This window comes from Falco naumanni, chromosome 7 (genome assembly GCF_017639655.2).
Source record: "Falco naumanni isolate bFalNau1 chromosome 7, bFalNau1.pat, whole genome shotgun sequence".
Lineage (NCBI taxonomy): Eukaryota > Metazoa > Chordata > Aves > Falconiformes > Falconidae > Falco > Falco naumanni.
In genome coordinates this window covers 19,152,045-19,175,599 of record NC_054060.1, presented here as the reverse complement: position 1 = coordinate 19,175,599, position 23,555 = coordinate 19,152,045, and the positions used below count along the sequence as shown (strand labels likewise).

General features: G+C 36.0%; 1 protein-coding gene across 1 annotated transcript in view; it reads right to left on the bottom strand.

Annotated features, from left to right (window-relative positions):
* The window catches only part of MINDY2 (MINDY lysine 48 deubiquitinase 2), a 39,899-nt gene that overhangs the window by 10,792 nt on the left and 5,552 nt on the right, over positions 1 to 23,555 (bottom strand). The window contains exons 2-8 of the mRNA XM_040601940.1: positions 19,646 to 19,703; positions 17,882 to 17,946; positions 13,882 to 14,040; positions 12,877 to 12,979; positions 12,190 to 12,332; positions 1,937 to 2,110; positions 503 to 676 (exon numbers count right to left, since the gene is read on the bottom strand). Coding sequence (XP_040457874.1) covers positions 503 to 676; positions 1,937 to 2,110; positions 12,190 to 12,332; positions 12,877 to 12,979; positions 13,882 to 14,040; positions 17,882 to 17,946; positions 19,646 to 19,703 — 876 coding nt within the window. The remainder of the gene's footprint in view (positions 1 to 502; positions 677 to 1,936; positions 2,111 to 12,189; positions 12,333 to 12,876; positions 12,980 to 13,881; positions 14,041 to 17,881; positions 17,947 to 19,645; positions 19,704 to 23,555) is intronic.

Here is a 23,555-nt window from a genome sequence, read left to right as displayed (position 1 = left end):
AAGGTGTACTGGGAGAAACTGTTAGTTTCCCAATTTGAAACTGGACTGAACAGATTCACCTGATATCACTCACTGAAACACCTGAAAATGTACAGCAACAAACCTCTGCAAGACACAATAAAGGCAAAACTGACTACTATCAAAACTCTCTTATTTGAATGCTATTTTGTAAGTAATGTAAACTATTAGCTAATACAAGCTTTGTAACCTTATGTATCAACTCGTCTCATCATTCCAACTGAAACAGTATGAATGAAACCCTCATTTAGGTTAGGCCTGCTTTAAAGTATTTAAGTGGCAGCAACTGCCGTATCTGCATAAATAATCCAACAACTATAGCATATTTCTTAAGATCCCTATATTATTAGTCTCATCAGTTGCTGTACAGAATGTAAATAGCAGTCTTACCAGTGTCAAACATTTACAAATGTAGATGTGTCTATGTAACTATTGAGTTACTCTCTAAATCTTGTGATCATATTCGGTGATAATGCTTTCTTACCTGGACCTGAGCAGCTGCTTGCTCTTGCTCCTGATAGTACTGAGAAGCTCTCCTGTCCTCCTCCTCCTGGAGCTTCTTTGCTAGCTCTAGATCACTGATTCCTTCTGGGATCTGTTCCCAGTTGATCTCTTGATTTTGCTGCTCTTGTTGTAGAGACAATGCCATCAGATAATCCTAAAAAGTAAACTTGTTTATTAATGCTCTTCTACATACAGAAGGAGTCAAGACATATCAAATGACTTTTTCAGAATGTGCAGATAAACAGCAGCATCACTTTTCTCAGAGCCTCATCTTCAAATATATTACCTCATGGGAAACGGGACTTTGTTTCAGAACCTGTTCATAACCTGAACTGCAGAAAGGCTGAAAACAGGTGCCTATACCGTAGCTGTTTGTGTAAACACAAAAGCTGATTACAAACTGTAAACTGAAAGCTGTAAACACAAACCCTGCTTTCAGGTTTAAATTCCATTACCTGGGCAGCAGCAAAAGACAGTGTCGGCTCATACCAGTTCTAGGTAGAAGATTTTAAAGCTCTCTCTGCAATTTGCTATTTCTAATTAACACTGATTATGTTTGATAGAGTATTAGCCCCACTTTACTGAACAGTGTTGAGAGTACAACAATAACGAACACTAACTCCTAAGCAGATGAGAAAATAATCAAAAGGTAGTTTTGGATATATCCAGACAGCAACTCAAGATATTACTAGCCCGGTTATCTTTGCCAGATTCTTTATTTGGCAAGAGAGAGATAGTGCTTGAATTTATTAAAAAGCATCTGCTTATTCATCCCTCTCTGTATTTAAAAGCAGTTATGGTGATTATTATATGTTTATTTTGCTCATTCAGAATGTAAGATTTCCAAGGAGCTTAGTCTTACCATGTGCTTATGCATTAACTGGTACAAATAAGTCCTGTCTCAGACAACTTCTGCTAACTATTAGACACAGTTAAGAATAACAAATAACCACCATCGGACACAATCTGCTATGGTTTTTGTCCTACATTCAAAGCGGGCATCAGAAGGCAAAGTTCAGTTATGACAATATTAGTGACCTGAAACAAATTTGTTATGGCATGAGGAGTTCCACGGTGCTGTTTCTGTTTCCATATACAAGGCAGATGTGACATTTCACCTGAATAAGTTCTTTGCAGAACTGGATGATGAGAGATTAAAATCAGATTTTCCAAACTATTCACAGCTGGTCTTAGTCTTCCTCCCTTGAAGTCATGCTAATACTTCAAAGTAGCACTTTTGGGAACCCCAACCTAAGTATCTAAAGAATTTTTTTTTAGGTTCTATATATACATGAGTACACATACATACACATCTGTGTAAGTATACGTACATATATATGCCTAAAAAGGCATACTGATTGTTATATATAGTCACAAACAGAAAAAATACAATAGAAAAGCAGAAATCCAGTACTTGATCTATTTGATCCTGCTGCCCTCTGTAGACAGTTTCAGGATCTGATGGAGGCCGTAAGTGGAATTCAGAATCACAGAAATTTCCATCCCCATCCACGTTGTGTAAGCTTTCCCAGACAACTTTCTCTTCTGTAAGAAAGCCCTGGTCTGTCACCAGCAGGTAAAGCTGACCCTATGCAGAAGAATAAACAAAACCTGTAAAACTAAAAAAAATCTTTTTTATAATCTGACATAATTAGCAGAAATGATCAGCTAATACAACTGTTGCTTTCCAGTAAAATCTTTAGATTTTAAAACATTTTAAATTTAAATGAATCAGGATACAGCACAGAACACCAGATACTAGTACTCATTGCTAAATTAACAGCCACGCTTAATTTCTATGTTTCATCTTGTAATTTTTCATTATTAAAGTTTATATTGACTAAAAATTAATATAAAACATTAATATATACCTTGATAACTCTTTGGAAACACACCTAAGTAGTATACCTCATCACTGGCAATGTAAATTTTAAATCCCAGGACTAATCACATTAAATTCCAAAGGCTAGGTCTGAAGACAAGGGTGATCTTTCCAAATAATCCAAGAGGCATTACCTCAAAACGACCATATCTCAGACTTCACATTTTTTTAATGTGTTTTGATAGAATCTGAGGTTTACTTCAATTGAAATAGATTTAAGAGTCTTGCTATCACTTGTTACCAATAACTGCTTTTGTTGGATTTTAGCCTTTTTACAGTTCCACAAGGCCGAATTCCTCGATTTCAAACTCTGAAATTATAAAATGGGCTGGTCTGGGAGTGAGAGAAACAGTACTAACAAGTCCAGAAGCCAAGGTACAGGAAGGATGAAATGCAAGCTTAGGCTGAAGGAATGGGAGAGGAGCTGGAATCAAAGGGAAATTACAGCAAAACAGCACAAAAATCCATGTATAAATTTCAATTTCATTTTCATCTTACGCTACCCCTTTTGAAATATTTTTAGAATTATACTCCAAAGCAAGAATGTTATTACTGCTTACACAGCACATTAAGACTGAAGCCTTCATGAATATTACTGAGCACACCAAATCAGGATATTCAATGCAAAACCTGTTGCAGCGTTTTAGCTGTAAAAATCAAAGCAGTTTATTGTGACGTCCACAAAAATTTGCTGTTTGTATTACAGCAGCACACGAAGGGTTCTCAAAGATCCCTGTGCTAAACATGTACCAAAACACGAGAGGCAGTTCCTGTTCTATTTCATAGGCTGAATAGGCAACAAAGAAAACATTGCCCCTATTCAGCAAGCACAGAGCTAGCTCACTGATTTCTCTCAAGTCATTAAAAGATTGTCTACAAGAGATGCTGAAATTGAAATCACATCTCTTCAACCCTATTAAGTTTACAGCCATCCCTTCTGAGGCTGGTAGGTCATATGACTTAACAAAAAATATTACCTGCAGATTCAGATGCAGCAATTGCTCTAACAGTACCTAATACCATAAGATGCACTTACACAAAAGGCCAAACAGGTAAAAACCCCACAAAGGCCTACAGTATGTTCAAGATGTGGAATGGCAGCTACCCCAGCCCAGGTGGGCTTACAGATACAAGTGTCAGCAACAAGTCTGACCAGGTAACATCATCTAAGGAATCAGCTTTCCCTCAGAAACCTGGCTAAAAACCAAATGCTACTTCTGATGCTTAAAAAACACCCAAAGGAAATAACTTCACAGAATTTCCAATATGCACAGAATACCTGCTTCACAGCGTCTTACATATAAGTTGTCTTGAAAAAATGAAAAAAAAAACCCAACCCAAAAAATCCCACCAACCCCAAACCCACAGAATCTTTAAGGTAAGTGTATTTGAACCTCTTAAATTTTATTCTGACCAGTACATTGATTCAAACAAAGCCTAAAAAGAGGGGTGTGTCCAGTTTTCCTCTATTATGCCATACATTTGAATTACCTTTTAAACAGCTCATGAACAGTGTAGTTTACCAATAACACCGAAATAGGAAAACGGTAATGCTTTCATCATCTCCCAACTATTATAAACTGAATTTTCACACACAAATATTAAGTATATCATTACATTTACAGGATTACAATCTGTCATTCAAAGGTATTTCAAAGCTAACACTTGTTTGAAATAAAGAATTGTTTCAATTTAAATAAAATTCATATTCTTACTTTTTTTTTTTAAGATCTCCTCAGTTGAACTAGACCTGAACACTGATTGTAAAAATGCCACCCTAAATAAACCATTTTAATACAGCTCCCTGATGAGAGGCAATAAGCTGCACTACCTATCACTACATGACCTAAACAATACCATTCCGATTCCAATACCAACCGCAGAGTTAAAAACATGCTGCTTCACTTTTATCAAAACCTAGCAAACCAACACACAGAGACTCCCTAGTACCTGTGAAGAGGCAGAGTTCCTCTTCACTTTATTGGAATGGCAGACCAGTGGGAACGCAAAGATCCCAGATGCAAAGTTATCTTTCCCTTTTTGTTTTTGATCAAGTGCTCTACCTTCTATTAGCGTAACTGCATGGAAATTCTCAAAAAAAAAAACAGATTCCCAAGAACTCTCATAATATTGCTAATATTTATGTACCTTTTGGTAATAATTGGACAACTTTCAGTTTCATATACAAAATCAGAGGACTCTGCTCTTTCTGTATTAGGTGTAATGTAGCTACTTGTGGCGACAGATACCAGTCTTCCTAGAACTCCCAGGTTTTGTCCCTTCTACTTGCAAGAAGCAAACAGAAGCTATGCCTGCGGACTGGCTTCATAGGCACTGTTTTAACTTTGAGCATGTTTTCTTCCCAATCCTAAAGGCTCACAGGCCAACTTCACAGGCACACCCAAATTCCACTGAGGGGATTTGGGGATATGAGAAAATCTTTTTATGTCGTGACCTTCATACTCAAAATTTAAGCTGCTCTAAGTAACAGCATGCCTGGTGCCAGGAGCCAGCCACCATTCTCCAGCACTTGGCAGGTCGTGAGATGAGTCTAGCTGTTGAGAGACAAGGATACACAACCAATATAACGCTGGGATTTCTGACTGGATGTGTCCGGTATTTTTACACCCTATTTGTACCCTACCAAACAACGTGTCTGCACTTCAGCTCCACTCGGTGCAACACACGACGAGGAAAAAGGAAAGAAGATAGGGACACAGTACAGAATCAGTAAGAATTACTAAGCGTAGAAACATTTATTTACACCAAATTAAAAATAATTAGGAAGGAGGCTTTTAAAGAGCATAAAAATCAGAGTGTGTTTTCTACTTAACAGACCAAGGTCCTGATTCTGCATTTGCTTTCTAGTCAGGGTTAAAGCTAAAAGAGCAAGATCAGCACATTAAGGTCGTGCAATTAAGCTAACAAATATACATAAATATGCTTTTCAAGAACACCTTGCCAGGAACAGTATCATACTTTAAAAGACAAATGTGTTCCTACCTTCATAAAGTCTTAACTGGCCATTTCTAAGGTATTATCAGCTTATCTGTTAGGTTTGGTTTTAAATGTGGGGGTTTTTTAATAAATACAGTCTCATGGGTTAACATTGCCCCAAAAATACCGGCACATAACATACAGCAATATTATCTACTAGTAGCTGTTGTCAATAGAGAATAAATCAATAAAAGAAAGTCTCAAGTGCGTAACTGTTAAGATAAACTGTGCCTACAATAAAGTTACGAATAATTATTTATCCTAAGAATCAATAGCTACATATTGTAGACCAATGCCCACATTTTATAGTTTCACATATAAAAAGCTTGAAATAAAGCGAAGGATAAAAGCAAGATTATTCTGAAGAATGATGTCATACTCTTGTGGTTTGCACAAAAGAACTCTCTGAAATGCAAACACATGTAGGCTGCAGGTGATGTTACTGGTTACAAGATCTCCTTTCCTGGGTTAAATTTATGATCAGATTAAGTAACTAAAATTAATGCCATCAGAACAAGTAGTTTGAAGGCAATTACCAAGTTCCCAGCAGTTAAAAAAACTGAAAAAGAAAACCAAACAGCTGTCAAACAGCTACATACAGTAAAGACAAACACTTCAAGCTTTGTCCTTTAATTAATCAAATCCTTTAAAGCCCATGTAATTGTTCTCTTGGACTTCTGGATCAGATCCCTTGGTTTTCATGAAGATGTTTTTTATGTGAACGAAGCGCTATTGTTTTAGGTTAGTCTAAACTATCGGAATATTTTCCCTGTTAGACAAAATTAAGATTTTTTTTGAAAAATATACACCATTTGATTACACAGAGTAAGCCTCAGAAAAAAACCTGTACACTTACTAAAAAATGGAAAAATATTTAAACATTAAGTTACATACATTGCCTCTACTATGCCAAACTCAGACATCATCTTAAACGCTCAAGAAAAAAGCGCAATTAATTTTTATTTGAATAAAAGTCTGTGTTGAGTTCTGAAACAGAAACCCAACATTTATAAACTAGAAAACATAATTGCAACACACATACTTCAAAATCCAAACAGGAGTTTTGTTACTTTTCATTAAAGAAAATAGGTTGTATCACAGTCACATCAGTGGGAAAAACGTTCCAACTGAACTAAGATATTCTTACCAAACTGATCCCCTCTTTACAGTCCTGTTTTTCCTTGATCTAGGAATTATCATTTGATGTATTTATTATCTGTGTAATGAAAAGCAAAGGCAAAAAAAAAAAAATCACATATTTAACTGCTGAAAGTGATTACTGTATAATGACATGAGCCAAGACCATTAATACGCAATTAAAGGGACAGGAAGTAGAATAAATGATTACTCGGGCAAATGGACAAGTAACAGTGAAAGAGATTAAGAATCTGATAACTGAACTGCCATTATTAACTAACACTCACCATACTTTGACAGATGTCTAATATTACAGAATTGCCATATTGGTTGTTCCTCTGTATGCGATAATGAAATTTAAGTGTTACATAATTTTTCTGTAAGCATAAACATGATCCTAATACTCAAACTTCAAATCAGAAAAGACAACATATTGTATTATGCAAATTTAATTCAATTCTCAGAAGAGGAATAGTAAAGTATTAATTATTCAAGACTATATTAAATGGTATGAACTGAGTAAACAAATTGTAATTGAACTGATAGTCTATTCTGAAATGCAGTCTGTGAAATCTTCTAATTACATGGTGATACCAACTCAGCAGCTTTAAAGAAAAACAACACTGAAGTCTTTAGAGCAGATTACATCAAAACTTTTCATACCAGTTTCTGAAAGAAATCACTGCCACCATTCTACTGTGGTTACTCTACTCATCAACTTCCACGATTTTAAAGTAAATGCTGTATCTAAAATGGAACAATTATTATTGAATGAGCCCCTTCCATGAACTTTTACTCCCTGAATCAGTAATCTGGAAGACATGTAAAAATGGCACAATAGTTACCTGCCTGAACATTAACCTTTTAGAAGTGTCCATAGATTAGGTTGAACTGGAATACTTCAAAACAGTAACAAATATTTTCAAATACAGTGAACTAAACACCGTTTTCCCCCTTTTGCTTTTTCTCTTTGTTCATAAGCCACATACTCTTTTTTAAAATAATATTTTTAAAAGTGTTTGAATACAACTTCTCACATTATTATTGTCCATCTCAAAGCCTGAAGTATTATCTTCAGCCCCGTAACTAGTGTAGAAATGCCTTTTAAGTATCTGCTAGTCGAGATCATTAATAAGCTTTTGCCTAAAGTACATCACAGCACTGATAACTCCCTGATCTAACACCAGGTATTCATAACATTGCTGTATGTTCATAACCATTCTATTTCTGAACATCCAAGAAGCACTTCAGACAAAAAAACTCACCACCTATTTTATTATTATTATTTCATAACAATTAAAGAATAACGCTAAAAACAAAGCCATGTTTGTGAGGAGTCACTCTAGTTCCCTTCCTTACAAATTCCTTTACTATCCATGCAGAAAAAAATAAAATAATCTTGGCATCAGTAGAGACGCTGGCCACAAAGGAAACAAGTAGGTTAACCAGGTTAACAATCGTACTAGTTAGGCACTAGTATGCCCAACATTTCCAAGGAGCCCTTGCCACTATGCACCACCTTGTAACAGCAGCCTATGAAAAAGTTTTTAAAACAAAGATGCAGGAATTCAGAATACTGCATTGTTTGCTCACACTTCCACATCACTTGTTTCAGCAGAACAGCCCTCTAAAATGATCAACCCAAAAGCAAGGTCCATTGATCCAACCGTGGAAAGCCACTTGAAACTAAGTATAATTGGGTAAAATGTTGTCAGTGTTAGTAAATCTTCTATTTTCAAATTGATGCTGTGTGTCATATAATAGTGCAAACTCTTTGTAACAGACTTAAACCCCAGGAAGTTCAACTTATATGCACAAAAAAATGTTACGGGTCTCCACCTCTCCCATTTCTGCTCCAAAATATCCTTGATACTATCCCTTATTAAGGAATGACAGGTAAATGCATATATATTTTATTATATGTTTATATAATATAATAAAATACACATATTATATGTAATATATATCAATTACATATAATTTATAAACATATTCATAAATCACATAATTATATTTATAAATACATATAAATTATATATAATATACATATAATATGTATAATTATATATGTATATATATTTATAATATATTTTAAATCAGAAAATATCTGTTATCTCTAAAATAAGCTCACCAGATGGGATGTGGAAAGAACTCCAATACAACTTAAAAAAACAAATCTGTTCGACCAAGCACCAAAAACAATAAAAATGGTTTAATCACAATCATATGATTGTTATGTGGTACCAATATGGAACAGGATTAAGGCTATTTGGGTTCATCTGTTGTATTAGAAAAACTGAACTTTAAAACATCTCTGATTCATGAATATTGCTCTTTGAACTTTTTCCTAAATTACTTGCACCTGCTCCTCAATTCTAAAGCAGATTCTAGAAAAGATAAGCATAATAAGAAGTTGGAACAGGATTCTGCATTTCTTTTGAAAAAGAACAGCAATCTTTTTTTATTTTTCTCCAGTATGTGCAGTTAAGATCAACCTACAGCCTACCTTCTTTGACATATACTGAAATCCAAGTCCTTTCACTAAAGTATCAGCCTCAAAAACCCCCACTGATCTTAAGAAATATACCCAGTGCAGAAGTCATTGTATCAGCTGTACATGAAAGCTTCCAAACAAAAAATTAGCATCATTAGAATTATTATTATACAATCTAATGTACCCAAGGGATTGTCACGATAAATTCTTGCTAATTATTCAAAGCATAAATGTTTCTAAAAATGCACGTTTTATTATATGTACATAACTTACTATGTGCATAACTCCCTTTTGTTTAACTTCATAACTGTTTGTATGTTTCCATATATTGGAGGGGGAAGACAGAAGGGCATTATTAGGGAAAGACAAACACATTGCATAGTTTTTCCCCTTAGAAGTTCTACATGTTAATTTTCTCTGGCCTATGTTGTGTCTTCAGTTTTCCTAATTGATGGGCTTTTCTCCACAGTCCAGCTACTGCTGACTACTGCTCAAACCATGAACTAAAAACCTCCATAAAAAACCTGCAGATTTAGCACTAAGCCTAGTAAAAGAAAAGAGTAAAGCTGCTGAAATATCCCAGCTCTGTGACAACAAGGTATTTGGCACTCGTGTCAGTATCCTGGAGGACTTCTAGATAGCTAATCTTGGCTAAAAGCCCAAGTCAAGTCTATTTCTTACTTCCTTGATATGAAAAAATACTTACTTATACAGCTATTGCAAATAGCTAGGTATGTTAGGAACAGACAGCAAGGTTACTGCTGACTTTAAAAAATAAATTAATAAAAATTTCTGTCTTTATTGAAAGAGTTTCTTGATATCCCAAATTCTGTAGTGAACCACTCACCAGAAATCCAAGGCAAAATGAACAACAGTGTTTAAAAAGTGAAAACCCCGGGACTAAAAGCCTGCAGAGAACATGGAAATTGAACACTAGGTGCAAATGATGTCACCATAATGACTATGAAACACAAAAATAATGGCCCACATTCCAAAACTTAGCATTTCAGAAGTCTAAGACTTCTCAAAAAGGACAAGATTAAAACCACAGTCACTTAGAAGCAGTAAAGTTTAAATAAAAACAAATAATACTAATCTTCAAATATTGTGTTTCTTGGATTTAGTTCTTACAGTTACGACTCAGACACAGATTCTTACTCTCTGCCTGAATGTGTTCTGTATTATTAATACTGGTTAAGGATATTTAACTCATTGGAGTGTTGCATTTTATTTAAGGAATAAAGGATATCAATTGGTAAGTACATCTTTACAAGTATGAAGCTGATAAAGCACTGACAAACACACACCAAGTTTTGGCCTTTAATCTAAATCCTGAGTTGCAGAAGACTACAGTCTACGTTCTACAAACAGAATTCTCTATTTATAATTCACAAGGTCAAAGTGATAGTCATTGACTGTATTTAATAAAGGACCATTTTATAATTTAAGAGTTTTAATAGTAGCACAAAAATGAATGACTTTCAGGAGGATTTAAGTATTTCAACTGTAATATCCTTTAAACACAGTAAAAAAAGGTTTTCTACACCTCTAGGTACCATTTGTACCCAGGAAGTGTATCTGTACTGCTTAGTATTTTCTTTTTAAAACCAAATTATTTTGAGGTTGGGGCTTTTTTTCATAACAAAAGCAACCATAAAACCATGTACAGGCTTACACGACAAACCACTACAAACTATTGCGAGAGTTAAATTTAGAAAAATGGAGAGAAGCAAACTATAAGTCTTGAAATTGTGACATAAGTGAGCAAAAGTATAAAAGTTATACTTTTGACCATAAACAGCTATGTTCCATAGCTTTTTTAAAAAAAAAAAAAGGAATGAGAAAGGGAAGAAAAAGATCCTTTTACCTGTCTTACTGCTTTAAGAGAATATCGTACATGAAACAAATCTTAGATGCGTTTTAAGAAGTTATGAGAAAACCAGATGTGTTACCTCTTTGTAAAGTTAGTTAATCATTTACCAGGACTATTCAAAGCCTTAGCTCAGCTTATGAATAGCAATGCCAAAGATAAGCATTGACAGTCAAGATTAACAGAGGGAGAAGAAAAGAACTAGTACTGCAAAATGGAAAAGCTAGCGTCATTCACATGAGATATATAGCATTACTACATCATAGATGACAAAACCAGCAGTTCCTTAATGTTTTTGTATGTTAAACTCCCCCCTTTTTTGCATTTATTACCATTATTCATAAATGTAAGTGTGTATGAAATTAAAACCCTTATTTAATAACAGATAACCAAAACATACTTTCAACAGTTCAAGACAAAGGTAAAGACTTCTATTTATGTTTGAGAGAAATGTCTAACTCTAAGGATGATTTGATATTGCAAGCCAGTGAAAAGCTTACTTCAAAATATTCACATTTATCACTGAAGAGAAGGGAATGATTAAATCTTAGGAGACAATCTGACTGTGCCCCTTTCTACCCGAGTTGGATACATAAAAATACACTACCATCTTAGTAAAGGCAAAGTTGTGTTGGAACAAAGGGGCTCCATAAACGATTGTAAACTTGTCAAGCCAGATTCTCCATCACACAGAGGAAGGAGTACCAGAACCATTAAACCAAGTTGTCACTTGCTTTTTGTATCCTGGAATACTCCTTTCACAAATCTCGCCATTTTGCTTCCCCAGTTTCAAATTTTAAAAAATATCTCTTCCCTAACACAGAGACCCAATGTTGTAGCTCATCCCAGCTTCTCCAAATCTTCGGTATTTTGAACACCATGATGGAGCTACTCATCTACTGGCCAAAACATAAAGCAAAGTTTTATATCCTCAGAAACAAAAAATTAAATAAATTCATTACCCTTACCATGACTTAACTTTAAATGCAGCTTGTGATTGGCACATAAGAAATGTATGTCATACATAACCACAAAGGGAATTAACACAGGGAGCAAACTGAACATAAGGAAAAGTGCTACAAGATTTCAAGTGACAATAGGTCCTGATATCTAAAACACTGTAATGAGTAATTCACAATTAACATCTGCTACAGACCTTACATTCACCATAAGCCAAACTTACATATAACAAACTGGAATTTGTTTCTATTTCAAGACAGGAAAGAAACAAGATGTGCTTTGAAATGAGGACAAAACCCACAACAAAGACAAAAATGTTGAATATACCTTGTATTTGGTCATGGTGCTAAAATGGTTGTTCCTGAAGAAGACACAAAGCTCTCCCTCCTGCACAGCTGAAGTCAACTCACACAGTCCATGGTATGTCAGCTGTGTAGCGGTGTTATTTAGAAATTGCTCAGCTACAAATCCTACAAAAGCAATACATACTGTTATATAAAACCTGGTTACGATGGCAATATTTTTCTTATCTCCTCCCTACTAAGATGCCCCCATATTGCCACAAATCTAAGGGAACACAATCAGAGAGGGGAAAATGTGTTGGAAGTTCCAACTTCAGCATTGTAGATAACCCTGTGATGTTCAGAAATGCTATATCCACTTCTATTAATACTGTTCTTTTTCTTTGTCATCACGTAGTGTAATTTGTATTCTAATTACAGGAGAGAATATATGGACAAGTTGAAATCTGAATGGTGCCCATAATACCTTTTCATAAAGGGAAATTCTCTCTAGCTTTTTGGAAAGCATATAGATCAAGGGAAAAAGGCTGGTCCTTGGTTTGGAAATCGCATCAAAGAAACTTAGAAGACAAGCACAGTGCTGTGTGCCAGCCCAGGGAAGGAAGGTTTGGCTTTTCACACTCTGTATGTAAAGATACGACATGCACATACAAGATATGTGACTAAGATTTGATAGGGTAGATACTTCGATAAAGCACAGAGAGTTACCTACCTTCACTAACCAGTTCGCTGTTGTCTGACTGTTTACAAGAAATGATCTTCTCCACTAGCTGATTGTAACTGCAGTTACCAACTGCTTTTACTATGTCAGCAACCTGGAACAGGAAGGAACAGCATTCAAAACAGAGAACTTACCTTTGTGAAGAACAGGACACAACTGTAAGCCTATGGTAATTATTCATCAGTAAATAAGAGGCGTTTCAAAGAGGGGACATCACTCCCCTAAAAGCACTAGGCCAGAAAGTTTTAGCCCAGATGGTTACACATTTTGCTGTCTCAGATACCATTTTAAATCCTTAAGTTAATGGTTAATATCAAAGCTGTTGCTAAAGTGGATGGAGGAGAGAATGGGGCATCAGTTGGCTCAGCTGGGCAGGGTGGGGAGGTCCAAGGGGGATAAGAGAACAGCAACTTTCACGAACAAGGCATGAAAAGAATAAAAAAAGAAAATCTGAGGCAGGTTATTCCAGCCAAACTCACCAGTTTCCCCCTAAGTAAACAGTACCAGTTTACTGGTTATTAAATAATATTAAAAATAAATTATACATTTGTTAAAGATGCAGTTCTCTCTAATTGGTTCTAATATCCTCAGTTCTCAAAAGCTGTGACTAGTAAATCAGAATTAAAGACACAAGGAAAGTAACCTTGCATTCCTTCCAAGTGTTCTCCAATGAGCTTTCAAAAATAATGACAAGAGACACCACATCTGGCAACTTCCTACCTCCCTCAGAAACACAATTCTCATTTACACAGTCATTAGTTCAGCACAGGTTTTGAAAGTTAGTTTGATTACAGTCTCTGCAAAATTATCACACTAAAAAAAACCAGTCTGTATTCATTCCTCTCTGAAGAAAATCCAGTTTCTCTGATTAGATTTTAAAAATCCATTACCATAATCATTATTGACTTCAGTTTAAATTCTGAAACATCTCCCCTTACCCCAGTAAATTCAGAATAACTTATATTCTGTTTAAATTGTTGAAAAAAATTAAGTTACCTGAGGGTCCACTAACCATCCATGGTACAAGGGGATATCAAGAAGATCGAACACGATGCATTCTGGTGTGTACTCAAATACTCTTACACCTGTAAATTTCACATTGACATCCAGACCTGTCTGTAACTTATGTAGAATCGCCATTGCATCACTCATATTCTGACAGCAGAAAGAAAAAAAGAAAACAGATGACCAATCCAGCTTTGTACTTTTGTGGTTACTCTTCAAACCCTTCACCATTTAGTACTCAACAATTCAACATTATGGGGGAAAAAAAACATAAAAAAGGGAAAATTAGCTAAACATTGGTTCCAATGCGTATTCACGTTCTTCATTCTCACTGTGCCAGAAGAGATCTGCAAAATAAGAATTCTCCCTCCAATCAGCTGTATCTGACTGTTCTTCTGCTCTCAAGATGCTTTTAGGCAGCTCCTATTTCTTTTAGTTCTATCTCCCATAGCCACAAGCCAGATGTTTGCAAGAAGAATTGCAATTATAAGGGAATGAAACTCTATGGGACTCTCTTGAGGATTCTCCTACCCATTTAAGTCCTGCCTTGTGAGTCAGGCTGAAGTACTTGCCACCACATAATGAACAAACAAAAACATCGACAGATATATTTGCCAACTTTAATTTGGGGGTTCAGTATTTAAAGTGGTGAACAAAAAGGAAGAATCTGATTTTTTTGTTTGTTTGTTTCATAAAAGAAGTTTTGCTATCTTATTTTGGGCATACCTTAAGTGGCCTGTAGATTCTACTGTGGAAACAAATCATGAGAATAGCACTTATTATAGTAGTGATCCCAATGGAATCTTACGGGGAATTATCAAGTTATGAAGATCCAGTCACACAAAGCAACAATGAGCCAAAGAAAAAGTGCATTGTGAGACAGTTTTCTCAAACCAACAAGTTTCCTGACATGCAGGAAGAGTTTTCCACCAAGTGAGAACAGTCCACAAAGAGTATCATCTGAAAGTATTTGCAAAAGATTCAGGGAAACAGAGGGGCTTTTTTGTTTGTTGATTGATTGTTGGGGTTTTGGGGTTGGGTTGTTTTTCTGGGGTTTTTGTTGTTGTTGTAGGGTTTGGTTTTTGCTTAGTTCTGCAACATTCTGTTGCTTAAGAGGAATTCAGGATTGCAACAAAGGGGCGGGGGGGAAAGCATGACAAAACACAGAAATACAGATTGGAGAGGAGATGGAGACAGAAAAGATTCACAGACTAAAACCACAGAGAGAGTTGACTCTGTGTTGCCTTCTTTTAATGATAAGACAGTTAATTCAGGATTCAGTTCTAAGCCAAATTAGGCATCTGTTGGAAAGATGAATGTTACCTAGATCTTGGAAGAAGTTTTAAACATCTCTCGGTATGCAACCGAACTGTGAAACAAAGCTTGTAGGTAAAAATTGTGTAAGCAGACATATGTATGTAAAATAGTCTTGCCCACAGATCTTTGCACAACACTTTACAAATGCAACAGAACAGTTTCATTAAGGCACATAGCAAAAATTTCATGTTCACCAACTTCAGCATTTTAGCAGAAGGAATTAAGCTACTCCTCTTACTTCTATGCAAATTCAAATGTAATCTTTTTTACAAATACAATGACAGTAGAACAATAAGCTTGTTCCTACTTAGAGTAATTTCTGTTTAGATTCAACTTTTGAAAACTCCTAAAGCAAGTTTCTAAACAGACATACTTCTTTGTTACTAAGCAGATTTAAAGCTCTTGGAAGAGTTGAAGCTTACACAGAAAAGCTTATAAACTACTTGATAAAGCACAGCTATAGAACACTGTCATGAACAGTACCCAGTATCTGCACTTGCAAGTGGTTGCTGTGAATATGAGAATTTTACAGCTTGTAGCCCTTTAACTGCACTGTTGTGTAAAGTTTCTGTTACCAGGAAGGTAACAGCTCACACTTGTTTACTACATGTTGCTTCTTCCTTTTGACAATTTTGCTGTGTCACAATACAGAATACAGCAAGACTTGCAAGTAATTGTCAAGATTTGGCTCAGACTTTTTTGAAATTTTTTCTAAGTTTTTATTGTTATAAAAGCAAACCAAACCACCTTAGTTAAGAAGTGCATTTTATTAGTAGGGACCAGATATCAAGATGTCAGAGATATTTTGGAAGAAATAATGCTATATTCTTACACTGCAAAGTGAACAGGAAGAAAGTCTATAGCAATTCAGCACTAGCCACCCACAAATTCACATCATACACCTACAGACATTAGTTGCCTTAATTTTGCAATGTTTACTTTGTACACAAAAGAAGAATAACATCAGACTGTCCAGAAAACTGCAGAAGTTTCTCACTACAATGTGAAGAGCACCATTTCCATATTAGCCATTTCTACAACTTCAAAGCAACAAGCTTCTAAAAAAATTTAAAAAAAAAATAAGCAGGGATATAAATCTACAGAACAGTTGAGCTTGGAAAGGACCTCTGGAAGTCATCTGCTCCACCCCCCCTTCTCAAGCAACACCTAGAGCCAGTTGCCCAAGACCATGTCCAGACAGCTTCTGACTCTCTCCAAGGATGGAGACTTCATAGTCTCCCTGGGCAACCTGTTCTTAAATTTGTGCATCAGAACTTGTGCTTTTTTAAAAAAACCCAACTTTCATTCAAATACTTAATTAAATCCCTCAAGTACTGTAAAAAAGTAAGTCAGAGCTGAAATGAGTATCCTGTCATGATACTGAAATTATACTGAAATCAAGCATTACAAATCCAGCCATCAAAAACATTTACTCAAATTTCTTGCCTAAGAAGAAAGTATACCATTTTAGGCAAAGAATATTAACTGTCAGGATAAACACAAAATTATGATTAACAACAAGACTTAGTTCCAATGCTTCGGAAATGTAATAGTTATGTAAAACTCAGTTGCCTAATTAGTTTCTTTTTCCCTCTCATGTGATATCACTTCTGCATCTGCAAGTACCTTTAGAACATCCCTAGAACAGGTTTCTCAACAATTGTACAGTTAAATATTTAAGAAAAAGTTTTTTGACATTTATGTAGTAAACCCAGATATTTCAGCACAAGTAAAGCATAGAGGTTGTACTTTAAGCAGGTATACAGTTTTCATCACCCTCCTGTAATTTCATTATAGCTATAGTCTTCTGCAGCAGAGAATTGTATGGAAAAAATATAGCTAATTATGTTATTAGACAACTAATTTATAATAATTTGATACAAGTCATATTTTGGATTATTATTAAAAGGATCCATATGCAATCTTCATTCCAATTTCAACTATCCCAGGATACTTGATTTGGTTTTCAACACTGAATTGGAGCAAGAAAAGGCAACCTAATAATAAATAGAACTAGCCTGAAACCTAACACCTACAATAAATTCAAATCACTTTTCCATGAGTAATCAAAAAAACAGCTGTGACCACAGACAGAGCTTGAAAAATTTGCTCAATATAATACATCATAGATTAATTTTTTTCAAAAAGTAATAGCATTATCTTTAACATAGAAAGACTTCTGTGATGACCTAAAAGTAAGTGAGTGCAAATAATATTGCCTTTCATAATACAGAATCAACATCTTTTTGTCCATCACTATTTAACAACAGCAATCTCTTCCTTGCTGAGTTTATGTCCTCCGAGAAAGTCTAGCGGGCATCACAGAACAGAGCATACTGAAGGACGCATAATAGAAAACTTCAAAAAGCAACATCCCTGTTATATACTTGCTTGTGTCACAATTCCTCATTTAAAAAAAACCCCAACCTCTTTCATTACACTCATTGCAGGCAAACCCCCCCCGCATTTCTTGGGTTAACAGATACTGTGTTTTTCTTCACTAATAGGAAGCATTTCTAAATAATGCCCTACATAAAGCCTAGGAAAAAAAAAAGAGTAACTACAAACAATGCTTTGTATGCTTTTTTTTTTTTGACAAGATAAACCTTTGGTGAGGAAAAAAGTTTCAGTTCCTTCAGACACAAGCAAGTGTATTTTAGGAGCACCTCCTTACCTGCTCATAATTTAGACGCTGAATTTCAGATATCTCTTTAGGTTTTGCATCAAGAATATAGTCTCCTAAAAAAAAGCAAAAATAAAATTTAAGTTTATTTCACACTCAAAGTGTCAACATTCTGTGAACACTTCTGACTGATGATAATTACCACCATTGAAGTCTTCTATCAAATTAATGAGATTGCATCATTTTATAACTTGAATTATAATTATGGAGTAAAATATGAGTATGAAAAACATACTAAGATCACACTAAGAAATAAAATTCAAATGGCCAATGCTGTTGCTAAAGCAGTATTTCATAATCTCCTGGGATATCACACCAATCTCTTAATTACTCAGAAATTTACCTTCCTCTGTGCCTCAACTTAAAAATAGAAAAATGTCCCAACATTCACAGGTATGTAATCATGTTACACAATTTTTAAAAGCAACCATTTATCCTGACTGATACTATGAATGTTTTGGTCTATGTTTCCAACACCAATAATTCTGAAAAGCTGGTATTCCACCTCTATCTACAACTGAAAGGAAAATAATCATTAATCAACACACTGTCAAGATTTATAACATTTTTAGTGACTAGCATCCATAAGCCTCTCCCAAATCTCTCAGATTTTATTTCAAATGCTTTTCTTATTTATTCCCTTGCTTCAATCCTAAAAGGTATGTTTCTACTCAAAGAAGAATACCATTACAGGTTTCCTAATTTACAATCTTTTAGATTAAGATTGTTCAAAGTGGTTAAAGGGGGGCTTTTTTTTTTTTTAAGCTGTCGAAAAAAACATTTGTCAACTGCTATTCCTATTGACTGAACAGGAACCTAAATAATTTGAGCAGGTAATTTTGTTATTCAATTTCATAAGATAATTCCAGAAGCTAATATATGCCTTCAATAAAGAACACATACATTTAGCCAACTGAGATTACGCAGTGACTTGAGACAGTATTATTCTATTGTTGCAATTAGAAGAAACCTTTAGACACAGGCAGCAATATTTCTTAAGACTTTTTAAAGTTATTAACTCTTTTCTTCACTGAAAGATTAGGCAATATGCTTTTGAGAAGAACAAGCTACATTCTTTACAAGCAGAAATAAAGAAAATATAGAAAGTTTTTTTTCTTCTGCCTAAGAATAATCAAACCTAGCCCATTAAGCTCAAACGTTTTATATTTGTTAGGCTACAAAGTGAAAGAGCTGTAGTACATGTAGTTTAAGTACTATTGCAACTGCACTTTTAACAACTGGACCATTCCAGGCTATTGAAGTTACAGACTTGTCAGAGGGAAACAGCTGCAGTTTTGCTGAACACTGAATCTGATAATGACGTAGTGCATGCAAATGAGACCCCAATCACTGCGATGACTAAATTATTTTTTCTTGTTATTATAATTGGGTCATATTACCACGGATTAGAATTACTGCAGGCAATTAAAGGCACAGGTGACTTAATACAGTCTGTCATATAATAAAACAACATTGTAAGATACGCGAATAAGTTTAAATCTATCAGTGTGTTGGTGTACTAAGCCATACCAAATGCATCACTAGGCTAACCACACAGGAAAGCAGTACAGGAAACTTCTAAGAGCAATTAAGGAAAAGAATGAGTAACTGAATACCGTAAGTAGTTTTCTTGAAGCATGTGTCAAGTAAAGCTGAATAAAATAGTAAATAAATAAAACATTTCTCCTATCTTACTACTCACTGATCTGATGAGTATAATAATATAATTGAAAACCATTTTTTGTAATTACTAACCTAAGTATTCCATCAGCTGTTCAGCCGTTATTATTTCCATCATTGGTGGCAGCTTAATCTGTGAAAGTAAAAGTATATCCTCTTTTAAACTGTCAGAACAGCACAATTTAGAAAGTATCAATAAGGTATTTCTAGGCAGAAGTCTTCTAATCACATTTGCCTCACCAGTTTCTAAAAGCATTAGCATACTGGGACCAAGAACCTCCCCATGACCTCCTACAAGACAACATTTAAATATATGGCATTTTGTTTTTTAGCAAAACCACACACACGCAGTACTTTCACTTGCTTGCAGCTCTCAGCATCGCGGTCCCTACTCCCAGCAAAACACTTCACCAGCACACCCCTCACCTTCACAGGAGTTCACACTATTTCCCTGTACTAGCTCAGCTGCAAGCACCCAGGATGAACAGACTGGGACCTGCAGCCACACTCAGTTAAGAAAAATTCACCATATTCAAAAAAGTCTGACTCGCTGCCCTCATTATAACTTTTAACTGAGTCTTCAGAAGTTCCTGCATACAGACAAGAGGCTGCAGAGAATCTGGCGGCAGCAGCTGCTGGGACAGGGAAGCCAGGACTCCTGCAGGTACAAGGAAATGACTTCCCAGCCTCCCATCCCGCACTCACATTGCAAGGGTTCGCTTTAACTCTGTACAGAAGAGACCAGACACACGGCACTCTCCAATGAAGCTGCCATTCCCCTCTCCCCTGACCTATTCCTGTCCTCATGAACTGCTAAAACCAACTGCCTGGGCAACAACCAGAACCAAAACCCTCTTTCTTGCATATTTATCTCATCCATCCAGCATCCTGAATAAATGTTTTGGTTGCACACTTCCATTTACGTGTGTCACTGCAGTAACAGCCGCAGCACAAACACATACAAAGGCACACTTCTGGCAATCTGAAGGAATACCACAGGAGCATATTGTCTTTAACCATAGCATGCTAAATTTTTCTCTGCAAAAATACAAATTTTGTTTTTCTAGAGTTTGGGCTTCGACTTGGTTGTTTGGTTTTTTGGTTAGTTTTTAAGCTTTCTCTTGAGTTTTTCATCTTCTTATCCTATCTCTTTGCAACAATGTACCACTGAAAGTCTAGAAAGTCTTTTATTTTATTAGAATTTTTTAAATCAAGTCCTCAACACTGATCACTGTTCTCCCTGACACAGATAGAAAGACATGATGTGAGAAGACTTAGTAGGCTCCAACTACTTTGCTGTTGTGGAGAGGAAGGAGGAAATAGAAAGCCATGAGATGGACGAAAAATACCTATAAAGCCCTTGATGCAGCATCCCAAACTCAAAAATATAGTGTAGCAACACACACAACATGCTATTCCCACTGTGATGGAGAGGGTTTCGTTCCCAATCTGAAAACTAATAGTAACTTTCCAGAGAAAACGAGGCGTGATTGGACTAAATCTACCTCACGACCAATTTCAAGCGTAGTTGAGAAAAAGTAAATGTGTGAAATATATGTAATGAAACTTCTTGCAAATCCATTTGGAAGAAAGAGACCCAAGTTAATATGGCCCTGATAGTTATTTACTGGCTAAGAAATATGCCCATACTTAGAACCAGCCACACAGCATATGTCACATTGGTCAACCCATAGATGGTGGACATAGAGAGCAGCTGACAGTACTGGGATCTGGGGAAGGAAAGGAATGAAAACTGCAAATTGTCAGTAAAGCAGAAAATCAGCGAAGCATAAATTCATAAGAAAGAAGGCCTAATTAGTTCTGCTTTTAAAAATAAACTTAAAATTATATGAATTAAACAAGAAGAAAATCAGTCATGCATGCATAGGCACAGGAATTTTTGAAAACATCTTTTACGTGAGTGGCAACTGATTGGAACGTACAAAATTTCTTAACTTCTTCCCCAAATTAATACTCAGACTAAAGGTTTTCATAATCTTTGATCCTGTTCATAATATTCACACTGAGTATGCACATCAATATAATACATTGTGCCATGTAAGTAACAGGACTACAGGTTCAAAAAGCAGATTCCTAAACTTCCAGTGCCGAGCTGGCAGCCTTCAAGCCTTAACACGAGCTGTGCACACCCCTGAGCTGGGGCTAGTTCATTACTGCTCCTATGGCGCATCGGTGTCATGGCACAGAACAGAATTACAGTAGCTATGCATGAAGTGGTTTGGGGACTACAAACAGTACAGATGTTCCAAAATAATATGAAGAAAAATTAGCTTTGCCTCCCTCAACTATTAACAGGACTGCTGTGATGATTCTTTCGGGACTGAAGCTAGCTTGCTCTATTATTTAACACCATCCATTTCAGCTCAGCCAGCACTGCTTGGGGGTTTTTGCTCTGCATCACAGTCGGGAATCTAGACGTATGCCTGCTCTAAAAATGGCAGCTATAAAGCACAGTTACATAGGTTACCTACACCTGAGCTCCATGTACTCATGGCACAAATGTATTAAAGTGTCTCAGACTTCATGGACGGAGAGGGATATTATTTGCTTTTTGGTTAACAACCTGGATTGTCCCTCACAACTGTAATGCTAAGCAATTATTCTGATTGCAGAACCAAAGCAAAGTAGTTTTTCTCCTACCTGCAGAACCTCTCACAGCTAGATATTTTAACAAACTACATCTCAGAATTAACTGCTTAAATGGATTACTTCATGGCATAATTTTAGGGCTGGCATTCTGGGGGACCTTGGTCACACCTTTTCAGTGAGCTAATGGGGTTCCAACACAGTTGTAAGTACTTTTGAACAGAGCTGACTTTAGGATATAGAGAGAACATGATGTTTCCTAACCATTCAGAGCTACATTGTGAATGCTTAAGCTCCAGGAAATGTAGAACAAAGAGGAAACGGGAAAGAAAAACACCTTAAAACTTAAGGGAGAGAGAAAAATCATAGAGAACCACAGTCATTCTCCACATAAATCAAGAGAAGAAAACAACAAACAACAGTAGTGAAAGTTGTTGTTGTTCTGTTAGGGATACATTCTCTCGATAAGTTTCAATGCTTAATTGCTAGATTTTACATTGATGCTACATTTTCGGAAAAACGCATTTCCTCAACTCCCACCCATTTCCCGTAGCCCTCCATCGCAGTTTCCTTGTCTTTTGCCCTGATCTCTCTTCCCAGTTCTAGTTACTTCTCATTTCCCACACTCAGCACTGGGAAACTAAATCCTTCTCACCCAACTACAATGTGAAATACAGTTGAGCCACCTTCACAATTAAGTGACAAGATCGGTAAACAAATTTTCATATTGCACAGTCTAGTACAATTTTGTCTAGTGTTCTAGTATAGAATTCTAGTAGAATTTTGTCTACTACAACAACACAATTTCTATGTGTTAAGATTACTAACCAGAAAACTACATAATACTAATTTTGAATATTTTCCACTGCATTCTCCCACTCTTCAGAAGGGCTTAAAAAAAATAAAGTTATATAGTCCTGCACAGAAGCTAACACTTCTGAAAATACTATGCATATAAAAAGCGACCATGCTTATTATTTATAGTCTCAGACCACCTTTATCTAAAATATGCAACTCCCCTGCACTCAGTGCTCCGGAAGGGGTAAGGGTAGCTTCAAGCTGCCTTGACAAAAAACCAGTTTGGACTCCCTGCAGAAACACACCTCTTGCCTTGCAGGAACAGCTTCACTAACCAACCACACGACACCCTGATAGTACGTGTGACCACCTGATAACCTTCACATCGCCCCCTCACCCAGGTTTCCGTCAGCCCCTCAGAGCAGGCTGCTTTTTCTGGAAAACACACAGCTACAGGCCTGCTAATTTGTAAGCTCAACTCCCCCCGCAGATGCAGGGAGGAAGGCTGCCAAGGCCTCTGCTGAGCATTCATCAGAAGCTCACCAGCAACTCACCTTCAAAGGCTGAGCAAATTCATCTG